This window comes from Phyllobates terribilis, unplaced genomic scaffold (genome assembly GCF_046119375.1).
Source record: "Phyllobates terribilis strain yellow unplaced genomic scaffold, ASM4611937v1 Scaffold_3__8_contigs__length_932513732, whole genome shotgun sequence".
NCBI classification, from domain to species: Eukaryota; Metazoa; Chordata; class Amphibia; order Anura; family Dendrobatidae; genus Phyllobates; species Phyllobates terribilis.
In genome coordinates, this window is record NW_027362763.1 from 501,109,814 (window position 1) to 501,123,551 (window position 13,738).

Sequence of the window (13,738 nt, forward strand, 5' to 3'; positions counted from 1 at the left end):
ATGTTTGAATTCTCAGAGCATAGTATCTCATTTTGCCTAGCAACATGCATATGAATAAGGAACAGCGAAGAAATATTGTAGCGTGCAGTGCTGCTCTGCTCCTTCCAGGGTATGAATATGTATCACATATGAAATGTTTTCCATTGCAAATGATAGACATTATTGAATGTCAAATATTGTCCCTTGGGAATATTGTGCTGTGGATCTAAAAATTATTCTTTTGTTGTTTTTGTTGGTTTCCAGATCTCAGTCAGTAGTGGATCCTGGGGTGTTAAAACACAATGTCAAAAATGAAGATGACAACACACAGCAGCCCTTACTGTCTCTTGACTAGCGGGATATCTGCATTGCTCATGATTTAGAGGAGGAAGGATCATTTCCCCAAAATAACTAAACACGCTACAGGAATGTACCAACTGGAAATGTATCATATGTTATTGTTACCTAATGTAATATTCTAAAAGGTTTTCTCTACTGTACAAGTGTTAAGGGGGCTTCTATTCTGTAAGTGCCAACTTGTGGATTGTAAATAGGATCCAAAGTATCGCTCTGTAGATTTCTACACGCCCATTTAACCACTTCTGTGAAAAATGATGTTCCACCGATCCATATTTAAAGCTGTGTAATGTATAAAAACATGAAAGACAAAGTATATTATTATAGTAGGTTCCATCCTTTTCTATAAAGCCATATAGCAGCCACCACACTGCGAATTATTCTGAATACAGCATAAAAAATGTTTCATTATATGATTGCTTTACTTAAATCTGGGAGAAGGTAGATTTCTTCGCTGTTTGCAGCAGATGTCCCAGAAAGAGACAGAAAAGCACGATGGCTTTATAAGATGAAAGAACCAAGCCTATTTGTAATGTGCCAAACTGGTTTGTTATTGGAATTTACGGGGATATATTTCCTTATCATATATCTTTATCTTGTTTTTTTTACATTATTATTATTATTATTATTTTCCTCCATTGGATCATGGGGTGTGTAAACCAGTGCCATGGATTTGAAATATTTTTGGTATCTCAGATGAATTTCTCAAAAAAGCAACTATTACATTGTGGATACTAGTTATGTCTTCAGTATTGTAGATTGATTATTGAAGGTTGATGTCTTCTCAGACAGTAAGCAACAATCACCCTCTGAGTTTAGCCAAAGTTACACTCTTGTATTTATACTGTGGTTTTGGTCGGTGTCCAAACTGTTCTTCACTGCTTTTGTTGATCAGTATTAGATTCTATGGGACAGAGGAGATGTTGTCATATTGCCTTCTTTTAGTTATTTGTATAAGGTGCATTCATTTTGTCATTGATAGCTATTGTATCTTGTGATTTGCTACATTTTCAAGCGTTATTTCCACTAATGGAACAAATTAAAGTCACCTGTTCTAAGAAAAATCAATTCCCACGAAATGTGCGCAGTATTTTTCAATATCATTTTTTTCTTAATATATGCTGTGATTGTGTATATTCTAAATGTGTTTTGTTTCCTATTTATTTTCACAACATCAATAGGTTAGCAAATACCGGTGTATTCTTATAGAAGATGAAGGTTTATGTACTGGGTTTGGATACCTCCAATAATTTGAATACTTTGGATTAGTTTTTTTTCAGTATTTTAGAAGGCTACTTCGGATCCATCATATTTAGTAGTATAGCTTGTATAACATAACAGTATTTTTTTATTACATGGTAGTTTCAGAGGAGGTGTTATTAATGGCTTGACCGGAACTGGCTTTTTTGTAACATGTGGCACTACTGCAGTGACTGGAGAGTTAAAGAGGTTGTGCAGCATCTTCCATTTCTGCATCGATAGATCCTGCTGTGTTCTGGGGCGAGTAAGCTGTCGAGCAAACTGTCCAGTGCATTGAAGGTTTTGTGCAAGTCATCTATTAATTAGAATAAGACACTTGCTCTATTTATGGCGGTGTTTGGATGGTTGCATCTTCAGCTGTCCTGGAACACATGAATACATAGTGAATATATAAATATATGTGTAAGGTCTCATGCACATAACTATATTATGAGGTTGTATAGATTCTTAGCACTGCACATGTACACTGGTATGGTTCATAATGTAGCTCAATGTGCTTCTACAAGGGCACACATTGCAGGCTGTTTTGTTCAGGTTTCCTGAGATCACTATATGGTTTGGTGACCATTTTACTACACCTTGAAGTAGTCGTAGCAAAATAGAAGTTCACGATTTACCAGTAGACCACACAAGCAATGTTGGGTTAGCAGACTGTTGTCTTTCTGTCTTTTATATAGAAGTGGAAAAAAGACATACATCATAGAGTCTTGTTTCATGTGCCTGATTTCACACTTTTGAGACAATGAAAACAATATGTTTCCCACACAGTTAGTTGTAAAACGTTGTAGTAAATTGGTAAATCATGTAATCAGGAGTGGACACAGGCAGAAGAAGGCCTCTTTGCAAGAACAATATTTGGGCCCTTTGCAGCCCAATAACTCCTGTTAATTCTCACATTCACCTGATTTAGAGGTGGGAGTGGGTCCACTTACCTCTTGGGCCCCGGTGCTTCTGGCCAGATTACACCAATGGTATGTCCACCCTTGTATGTAATATATGTACACTGAGTGGGAGGCTTTTGGGATTGTACATGTAAATGAAGATATTGCTTAAAGGGGATTTCTTATTAAACTGCAGGTCCCCTAAGGAAACTTATGAGGCAGCCATTATAATAGTTGGATGTTTTGACTACCTTGCCTAAGTTTACACCACTTACTGGTTTACTGTGCTCCAATATTTTAAGCCAATCTTTTGGCGCTATTTTAGCGCACAGTTTTGCATATAAAGCTATTCTGGTAAGCCACACCCTTATCTATTGTGACAAATTGCGCCAAAGTTCTAGTGAATATAACTTAGTAAATATCCCCGTGTTTATCATCATTGTATTATAGATATGCACAGAATCATATTACAGCATCATAATTTGTACTTATTATCGTAATAGCAGTGAAGCTGTGTCAAGCTCCCACTTTTTTTTAAACAAACAGTATAATAAAGACAAAATAAAAACATAATAAAGAAATTAGTCAAAACATGCTATTAGGTGAAGGGAAAAATGATCTTTTCAGTATCTGTACAAAATTGAAAGTGACTCCATTACCGATCTAACAATAAAGTAACAATGTAATAGAAGACTTATGGGCTGTGTGCACAAGTGAACCCTGATTTATCAATGCCATTTATTGAAAATTAAAGAAAAAAAATTCACTGGCCATGAATTAAAATACTGTACAATTTTATGCCAACGGTGGATATGTTAATAGAAAATGTTATCATGGCAATGGTGCTCATATGTTTTAAGAAATGTATGGCTTGATCGTAAGCAGAGTCAGTTAGTAAAGATGAGGGGATCTGACGAGATTCAAATTCACTAAATCGCATGGATTTTACCAGGAAATTTGATTCAAGTAAAATGAATGACCCTTATTATGCTTTGGAATCTGAAGCCCTCAGACTATAATAAGCATAAGATATAGAAAACAAAGTCAAACTCACCACTCACCTTTCTGGCCATACCCCATACAGTCCCCAGTGCCTCTTACCGCCGCCGTGAGCTGAAACTTGGGGGCTCTACATTCCATTCGATGTGCATGTGCAGAGACGTTGAAGGCCTTGTCGCGGTCAGAAGTCCTGGCCTAGTGTGAAAAGGCTCGGGGTTTCAGTACATGGCATCAGTAATGATAGGCACTGAGGACCATACCAGGTACAGCAAGCAGCATAGGTGGCCAGAGAGTTGAGCGGTGTTTTTTTTTTACTTTTTGCCGGCTTTCTACAGAATGCACATAGTTAATTACAAAAATATCTGTATTCTAAAACAAAAATATATTTTTGTTAAATTGAAGTAGAATTCAATTCCACTCCAATACATTTGCCCATCTTAATCATTAATTTCACTAGGGATAAAAATGTTATAGCCAGTAATTGGCTTCATTCTGATAAGTGCTTATGCTGGATTTACACTGGCCAATTCATGCAGTTGAATGATCAACAATATAAATGTCCAATGGAGCTAGAGGGTAGAGAAGAATCAGGCAGTTTAACTTTAAATGCCGTACCCTTCTGTTTTCCCTGAGGATACGCAGCCACTGAAGGAGTCTGGCAGAGGCTTTCTCCCTTCTCCCTTTAAAAGTGCATGAATGCTCGCCTGATCCTAATGTTCATGTTAACAGGGACATTAGAAAAATTAGTTGTCAGCTGAACTAGTGTTTAGCCGAAAAATATCTAAGGTGTATGTCCACCTTTAGTGCAGAGGGTGCAATAAGTATTGAACAAGACACTAATTTTCTAAGAACATATATTTTTAAAGGGGCTATTGACATGAAATTCTCACTAGATGTCGGTAACAACACGTCCAATCCACACAGGTAAAGAAATCAAACTACAGATGTTTATAGATTAAGTTATGTGTAATAATGAGAAAGGACACAGGGAAAAAAAGTTTTGAACATGCTTACTGAAATTTACTTAACCTGTGGATAACTATTGTGATAATTATTTTCACTCTTCTGTCTGAAATCTTGCGGGGACCACCCGGTCGTGACCAGTTTATGGTGAAATGATGTTCTTTCCACTTATGGCCCCAACAGTGCTCACTGTAGCCTTCAGTAGTTTAGAAATTCTTCTGTAACCAATGCCATCAATATGTTTTGCAACAATAAGGTTGCAAAGGTCTTGAGACAGCTCATTGCTTTTACCAATCATGAGCTGTTTCTTGTGTGGCACCTTGGTAATGAGACACCTTTTTATATGATATCAATTGAACTAGCTGATATTAGTTTTCACTATGTGGCAGGATTGCTTTCTAATTACTGCTAGTTGTTTTTTCCATGTTTTTTTGCCCCTCTTCATGTGTTCAATACTTTTTCCAGGTGTCATTTCTCATTATTATAGATAACTTAATTTATGGACGTCTATGGTTTGATTTCTTTGCCTGTGTGGATTGGATGGGTTGTTGCCCACATATGGTGACATTTTCCTGTCAATTGCACCTTTAGAAATATATTTACTTAGAAAATTTGTGACGGATTGAATACGTATTTTGCTCATTGTATGCCAGTTACCTGGCGCATTGTTGATTATAAAACATCATTGTGCTCATTAGATGGCACACTTAAGAATCTAATTCAGTATATCTAAAAAAATCTATGCTCCACTGCAATTAAAAGAGTTTTCTGGGATGTGATGCGCACACTGTCATGATCCTCCTGTATGCCCGTGCAAGCGGGCAGTCAATGTTCTATTGAGAGTAACAAAGTAGAAACTAGTGGGCATATGACAGCAAGTCTGAAAATTGCCTACATGTGGTCATGTGGCCACTTATTTGTTTGGAGAATACAGGGGGATCATGATAGTGTGTGCATCACACACTGTAGCGATTGAGCAGTCTGTAGTCAAATAGAGTGACTGCAGACTTTTCTTCTCATCCTGAAAAAACCCTTTGATACACAAATATTTCACTCTGTAACTCACTTTTCTTAAATTCTGCAGGCTATGTTATTTTGGGTTCCCTAAAATTCACTATTCAGTCTCGGTCACAGAAATTTGTGAATACTTTTGAATAACATATGCAATTGCAGTTGGTTATTTCTGCTATAAAAATGAACTACATGAAAATAACAAAAAAGGTCTTTATGTAATGTGCTAACTGAGAGTTAAGTTTGGGGGAGACATTGTTAGCTGATATAGGCTCTAAACTGTAACAGTTGCCATAGATCCCCTCTACAACTGATGTATTGGTGATTGTATATGCGCCACATAGGTAAACAGTGGCTGAAATTGGACTGTATGCGTACTGTCGATGAGTGTGAAAGCTATTACTTATGAGAGACCTTCCAAAACATTCTTTGGTCAAGAAATAATGCGTCATATCTAGAGATGAGCGAATCTTTTAACATCTAAATTCACTAAATTTACACTAATCTTCTTCACAGTGGTGCGGTCACACACACAATATTTAGTTATTGTTTTGCCATGATTACACATCTGCACCAATTTTTTATAACTTCAATGTTTTTAAAACTGCAAAGATTTTTTCTTGTGCTTTATGGCTTTTGGTTTATCTACCTATCTACCTAACCTATGAGCTATGTCGCTAACTACATGAATTCATCAAAAAATGGCTGCTGCATTTCCTACCTAGGATTTTTTGCAGACTATAATAGTCCTTCCTGATTGGATGTGCTATACTTTGTCACGTGATAGCTGCAAGGTATTATGGGAAATCCCACCTAGCCACACCCAAGGTCATATGATCCTTCTTTGGTTGATTTAATTTTATGCAATGTGTAGCAGTCATTTTAAGAAAATTGTGCAAATTGTTCAAAATATCGGATTCAGCAAATTGTTAAAATTGGACACAATTTCAGTTTACATCGATTAGATTCGCTCACCTATGCTCATTTCCATTAATAGCAATTGCTTATCTATAACTCATGACTGACTGTATCTTTCAGAATGAATGCACCTATATCTGAATTATATGCTCACAAAGTAGAGATTCCAACCTTTAAGAATTTGGAGTTATATAGTATTTAATCCTGGCTAATTTGTAAATGTATTGTGAACAGACCACCACCTAACATGGGGACTCATACTGTGCATACAATCCAAAAGCAAACCCAAGCATCATTCATCTAAGATCTTATTCATTTGCTTTATTTCTGAGCCTTTATCATCCAGTATTTGAGATCCTACATCTGATTATCGTGGGATGAAGAAATAAAACATCATTTGGCTTCTGAACCCTTATTCTCCATTATATTATGGCACGTTCAGCACACACTGGCTGTCTTACATGACGACGAGACACACTCCAGAGAGACAGTGGGCCTTAGAGTGTAACTATGGTAACTGAGTGATTCCTACACTTGCTGACGCTCCATTTCTCCAATGCATTATAAATATTTCATGTACGAAAACGTCTCTGTGCTGCCATCCTTACGGAAAAAATATGCTGTCCTTAATTTTTGCTTTAACAAATATGTATTTTTTCCCCAGAGCTTGTGTAATCTAAGTCATTCTTTGTATTTATTATGTGGGTATAGAGGAAGGAAAAAAAGTGACAAGTGCTGGAATCTGTTTGTCAGTATTTAATATCTTGATACATATATTAATACAATATAGAGCGTCCCACGTAGCTCTGTTGTGCAAGGTCCCACTTCATGTGAAGAGGAGTAATTGGGTAATGGAGGAGAGCAAGTGCAGAGGTCACATTTCATCAGAGAGTTCCCCTTGGTCTAATAGCATTGATAGATAGATAGATAGATAGATAGATAGATATGGATAGATACATAGATAGATAGATAGATAAAAAAGAAATGAAAGAAGCAGCACAAGCACCAAGTAATTGGGTGCAAAGTCTCCCCGCTACAGATCAACCTTCAATATAATTTAAAAAATTGGAGGCAGCACACCATTCAGAGTGAAAAAAAGTGATGTTTAATGGCCCACCCTGGCACCATGATGGTCCTTTAACCCTTTCTGACCTGTGCCGTACATGTGCCCCTTTGGGGCACGTTCCAATGATGTGCCCGCATCTTACCGGGGACATAACAGATCTGATCTGATCAGCTGTCATTTGCCACTAACAGCTGTGGGTGGAAACGGGATCCACCCATGGCTGTTAACATGTTAAATGCCAATGTCAATCTCTGACAGTTTTAACATTTAGTGAACATGGTAAAAAAAAAATAAAAAAAAAACAACTGTGGAATTTCTCTACACTTGGATTTTTTTTCCCATTTCCTAGTACACGATATGGTAAAAGGAATCGTGACGTTCAAAAGTACAACTTTTACTTGTCACACGGCCATATTGACGAAAAAATCAAAAAGCTATGGCTCTGGGAACAAGGGGAGCAAAAAACGAAAATGCAAAAACAGAAAATGGCCCGGGGCTAAATGGGTTAAACAGCACTTCTTTTCATTCTGAATGGTGTGCTGCCTCTAGTTTTTGAATTGGATAGATAGATAATATCCCAGAGCTTAGTTTCATGCACATTTGCCCAAATTTGTCATCACGTTTGATTCGGTTTGAATAACATTCCATGTCAATTGAAATTACTGTAGCAGTGAAAAGATGTTTATTATGCTTTGAGTGAGATCTATCCAGACCCAAAAGCATAATAAAAAGAGGAGAGGGAGAGCGTAAAAAAAAGATATTATAATCATACTCGCGCCGTCTCTACCACTTCCCTGGTCCTTTAGTTTTCACTTCCTCTTCCATTAACGCCTAACCAGTTCGGTGGGAGGAAGGTGTTGTATCTCATTAATATCTATGGCAAGCATCATTCCCTATGTAACAATGTAGGCATTATCATCGAAAAAACAAAGTTATGTGCTGAGGACCAGGGAATCTGTGGTGGAGGTGGTTTAAAGAGTCAGGTGATGGCTTAGGACAGGTGAGTATAATGTCTTTTTTTATATATATTTTAACCTCTACCGGTCCTCATAAGAATCCAGCAACATGATGGCCATGTTGGTGCCTGTGTTATGTGCACCAAAGAAGACATGTGAGAGAAATTTGATGATTCCTCTCCTTTTCCCCATTATCCCAGTTATTCCTACTCATAAATGGAGTGATATATGTAATAGTCATATACTGGGAAGAAAGCAGTCAATGTAGTTACTTGGTTTTAAGCAAGTCAAAAGATGTACATCACCTTTAGTCATTTAGACTTTACCATGTATAAATGCAGCTTTTGATTCTGTGCAATGGTCTCCTATATTGTATGTTAAACGCATCCTATTAGTTAAAGTGAACTGGCTCTGAAGTGATATAGACATGATAAATCCCGAAATAGATGCATCTAAACAAGCCCGAGACTCGGGGAAAGCTCATCAAAGCTTCATTGTGCTTTAGTCACGGTCTGTGATACAGTCTGCTGCACAAAACCTCTCAATATCCACTTTCTCTAGGAAAAAACATCACAAACGGGCTATGTCTTTATTATTTGGTTTTTACAATTGTAAGTATTCATGTAATAGCTGACATTTGTGTAATGCTTGTGAATCATGCCAACTGAAAAGGAATATTTTTACAAAAAATTGCAATGACCTGTTTAAATACAACAGAAAATGTTAGGAGAAATATTTTATTTTATTTATTTGTATTTATTTAACTTATTTTATCAAGAATAAACTTATGAGCATTCTGCCAACTTGTGTCTCTTGAAATATTTTTTTTTAAATATAGTTACTGTTTCCTATAAAAAGAAATATCAAGCATTCAGATAAAAGGGTTGACTGATTTAGAAAACTCATTCTCTATTCTAAGCTCCCTCATCTTTTGTTGGGAGTGGAGAGTGCCTAAAAAGTGTGCCTCCTACTCTGGAGGATCCATCCTATCCTACATTTCATAAAAAAGCCACTAATTTAAGATGGTTCTGTGTAATGTAAAAGACAAGCACTTTCTGATTTTGCCATTTTGCATCGGATAGCGCTCAGACCAGCGATATGTAATGAGGCAGTTCTGATCAATGTTTTTTTTTTTCATATCGATTCGACTTGAGAAAAAAGCAGCATGGATGAGACTCGCCCATTGAGGTCTATGGGTGCGGATGACATCTGAATGTAGTCCGATTTCCGCGGACTCACAGAATGGAGAAGATTAAGAAATTTGATCTCCATCTTCTCACAGTATTTTTCGATTCTCACTTCCGAGAAAATCGGATTACACTATACTGACACTCAGATCAAACTTTGATCAGAATTTGACCAGAGTGTCATTAGCATAATTGACCTGATTCTCTTGAATGAGAGAATCTACAGTCGTGTGACCCTTTAATTATAATGGTACTGTCTGGAAATGAAATACTGCCAGGTGCCCAACAGATTACAGCCAACTTTTGGTATTTCATTAATAATCACCTTATTATTAGCAGATACCTCTAACAAGTAGAGGGTAGCAAAGATGGACATTCTTTCTCTTTAAGAGATATCAATAAAGAGTAGTCAATAATTATTCGTTTTAATGTTTTTTTTTAATTAGTTTAAGACTTTTAAGGATAATTTCCCACTATCACTATAATGTGCCTTCATTGTTCTAAAAGCCACCAGTCAGCCAAGCTTCCTGAAAAAGCTCAGAAGAGCCAACAGGTTTGGAAGGTGCATAGAGTTTCCATGTCAAGCAGTTTGATAAAAATTCAGCAGGGATCACATGGCTTGTATGTCTTAATAGAGAAAGCCTATTAAATAAATTTTTTTCATTGTATTAATTTTCAGAACTGGTGATTGAGATGGTACATTTTTCCTAGAATCCCTGATTCAAGACCTCAAATGAAAAGATGTTGATGAAGCTTACCAATGTTGTGGACTTAAGGAGTATATACTGAGAATATACCATGGACTGCCATGATACCATAGGGTTGACAAGGCAGTTCATGCTGTGGTATTCAATGTTTATATTCTTGGGTATAACTATGGCAAATCAACCAAAATAGTGATTATTTACATTGGTTGCATTAAGAAAATGAATAAAGGTTTAAGTTAGAAAAAAGGTTTATATTGGTTTAGGGCTTTATGACATTTACAAACAAACTAGAAAAATGTCATATTGACATGTAAAAAGTTTTAAGCAGTGGGGATCTGGGAACTGAGACACCCATCAATCTCCAAAAGGAAGCAGGAAAGTGAATGCTATGCTCCTGTGTTTCTCCCTAAGGGTGAGAAATGAATAGTCTAGAGATTTAGATACGGGATATATTTTTACTATTTTACTTTTTTTGCAGTTTACAACATAACATTTTTTATATACAAAGCAACTGTTAAAATAATAATATTGGGAAACATGATGTTGAAAACAAAAGACATGAAATGGCTGGTTGCGGAAGCTGAGAAGAACAGATAATTACAAGGTGAGATGTGTGAGCAGTTCCCCTACAACCAAAGCTGTGTCCTGATTGATATTAAAGTTCAAGCTAACAGGTCTGTAGAAAGTAGAAGGCCATGAAAGATGACAGATTGCGTTGATACAATTATCAACATAAAATTGACTTCTGAGAACATTTTCGCTGAACTGTGAGATGCATGGGGAAGAGTTCACATGCAAGACGCGGATCAGTGAAAATATGTTTCAGAAAAACATTTTGACTGTGATACAAGACAGCAGCAAGGTGCTCTGCTAAGATGAGTCTGGCTTGTTGATGTTTGTCAGTGATATCTGTGTTATTGTGAAATGTAATAATCTATTATTCTATAATGATATGCATATATAGTGGTGTGAAAAAGTGTTTGCCCAATTCCTGATTTCTTATTCTTTTGCATGTTTGTCACACTTAAATGTTTCAGATCACAAAAACAAATTTTAATATTAGACAAAGATAACACAAGTAAGCAGAAAATGCAGTTTTTAAATTAATGTCTCAATTATTAAGGGAAAAAGAAATCCAAACCTACAGGGCCCTGTGTGAAAAAGTGATTGCTCCCTAAATCTAATAACTGGTTGGGCCAAACTTAGCAGTAACAACTGCAATCAAACATTTGCAATAACTGGCAATGAATCTTTTACAAAGCTCTGGAGGAATTTAGGCCCACTTATCTTTGCAAAATTGTTGTAATTCTCCCACATTAGAGGGTTTCCGAGCACGAACCGCCTTTTTAAGGTCAAGTCATAGCATCTCAATCAGATTAAGCTCAGGACTTTGACTAAGCCACTCCAAAGTCTTAATTTTGTTTTTCTTAAGCCATTAAAAGGTTGACTTTCTGGTGTGTTTTGGATCATTGTCCTACTGCATAACCCAAGTGTGCTTCAGCTTGAGGTCACGAACAGATAGCTGGACATTCTCATTCAGGAGTTTTTGGCAGACAGCAGAATTCATGGTTCCATTTTCCACAGCAAGTCTTCCATGTACTAAAGCAGCAAAACAGCCTCAGACCATCACACTACCACCACCATATTTTACTGTTGGTATGCTGTTTCTTTTCTGAAATGCTGCGTTACTTCTATGTGAGATGTAATGGGACACACACCTTCCAAAAAGTTAAACTTTTGTCTCTTCAGTCCACAGAATATTCAACCCAAAAGTCTTGGTGATCATCAAGATGTTTTCTGGCAAGACTGAGACGATCCTTTATGTTCTTTTTGCTCAGCAATGGTTTTTGTCTTGGAACTCTGTCATGCATACCATTTTTGCTCAGTCTCTTTCTTATGGTGGAGTCATGAACACTGACCTTAAGTGAGGCCTGCAGTGCTTTGGATGTTGTTGTGGAGTCTTTTGTGACCTCTTGGATAATTTGTCGCTGCGCACTTGGGGTAATTTTGGTTGCCCAGACTTTCCTGGGAAAGTTCACCACTGTTCCATGTTCTTGCCATTTGTGAATAATAGCTCTCACTGTGGTTCTCTGGAGCCCCAAAGCTTTAGAAATGACTTTATAACCTTTTCCAGATTTCCAGATAGCTTTTCTCAATTATTTTGTTTGTCATTTGTTCATGAATTTATTTGGCTCGCAGCGTGATATGTAGCTTTTGAGGATATTTTGATCAACTTCACTTTGTCAGGCAGGTCCTATTTAAGTGATTTCTTGATTGAGAACAGATGTGGCAGGAATGAGGCCTGGGTGTGGCTAAGGAAATTGAACTCGGCTCCCCAAAAATGTAATAAACCACAGTTAATGTTTTAAGAGGGGGGGCACATAGGGCCCTATAGGTGACCCAGTGACACGCTATGGCCTGTGGGTGGTGTTTCACCGCATGTCACAGCCCAACATCCACCGCGCGCTTTCCCAAACGAAAGCAGATGAGAGGGAAAGTGTGCGGTGGATGTTGGGCTGTGACGTGCGGTGAAACCCCACCCACAGCCCATCAATCAGGGGGGCGCAACCCATTGACGCACTCCCCCCGATTGATGATCTGTGGGTGGAGTTTCACCGCCCTTCACAGCCCAGCATCCATTGCATGCTTTCCCTCTCTTCTGCTTTCATTGGGAAAGCGCGCGGTGGATGCTGGGCCAGAGGCGTATCTAGAGGGGGGGCAGATGGGTCATGTTCCGCGGGCACAGCCGGCAGGGAGTCACAGTCGGGCCGCCTAATGCGGTGGTCTGAAGTGTCTCCCCCAGCAGCTGCATTCTACCTCCCCCCAGACTGAGAGTCGGCAATTCTCTGAGCCAGCTATCAAGCTGACAGCAGGATCACAAAAGCTGCAGTGCGTCTTTCAAATGCAAGTACAATTGAAGCTCAGGGCGACGCCAGCAGCGTGATCAGGTCATGTGATCACGCTGCTGACATCACTCCCCAGAGCCCAGCTCAAAGAACAGGTGGAAAGTGCTTCAGACTGGAGCTGAAGACACTGTAGAATAAATGTAACGGAAGGCTGGGAGATATTCAATATTGGGGGGGGTTTACTGTGTGTTTGGGATTTTTATTCTGGGTGGGGGTAAATACACTGTGCAGGGGGAATATTTACTGTGTATGGTGGGGTATTTACTGTGTGTGTTGGGGGGGTATTTACTGTGCGTGGGGGGTATTTACTGTGTGTGTGTGTGGGAAAGGGGTATTTACTCTTTGTGTGGGGGTATTTACTGTGTTTGTGTGTGGGAGGTTTTTTTTACTGTGTGGTTGGTATTTACTGTGTGGGAGGGGGTATTTTCTGTGGGAGGGGGGTATTTACTGTGTGTGTAGGAGGTGGGTATTTACTGTGCGTGTTGGAGGGGGGAAGGCTGGGAAATATTCATTGTTGGGGGTTTTACTGTGTGTGTGAGATATTTATG

General features: G+C 38.1%; 1 protein-coding gene across 1 annotated transcript in view; it reads left to right on the forward strand.

The window, feature by feature from the left end:
- Positions 1 to 9,193, forward strand: part of CLVS2 (clavesin 2) — a 106,173-nt gene extending 96,980 nt beyond the window's left edge. Inside the window, exon 5 of the mRNA XM_073675954.1 lies at positions 244 to 9,193. Within this exon, the coding sequence (XP_073532055.1) occupies positions 244 to 334 (91 nt within the window). The 3' untranslated portion in view covers positions 335 to 9,193. The remainder of the gene's footprint in view (positions 1 to 243) is intronic.
- The last annotated feature ends 4,545 nt before the right edge of the window (positions 9,194 to 13,738 follow it).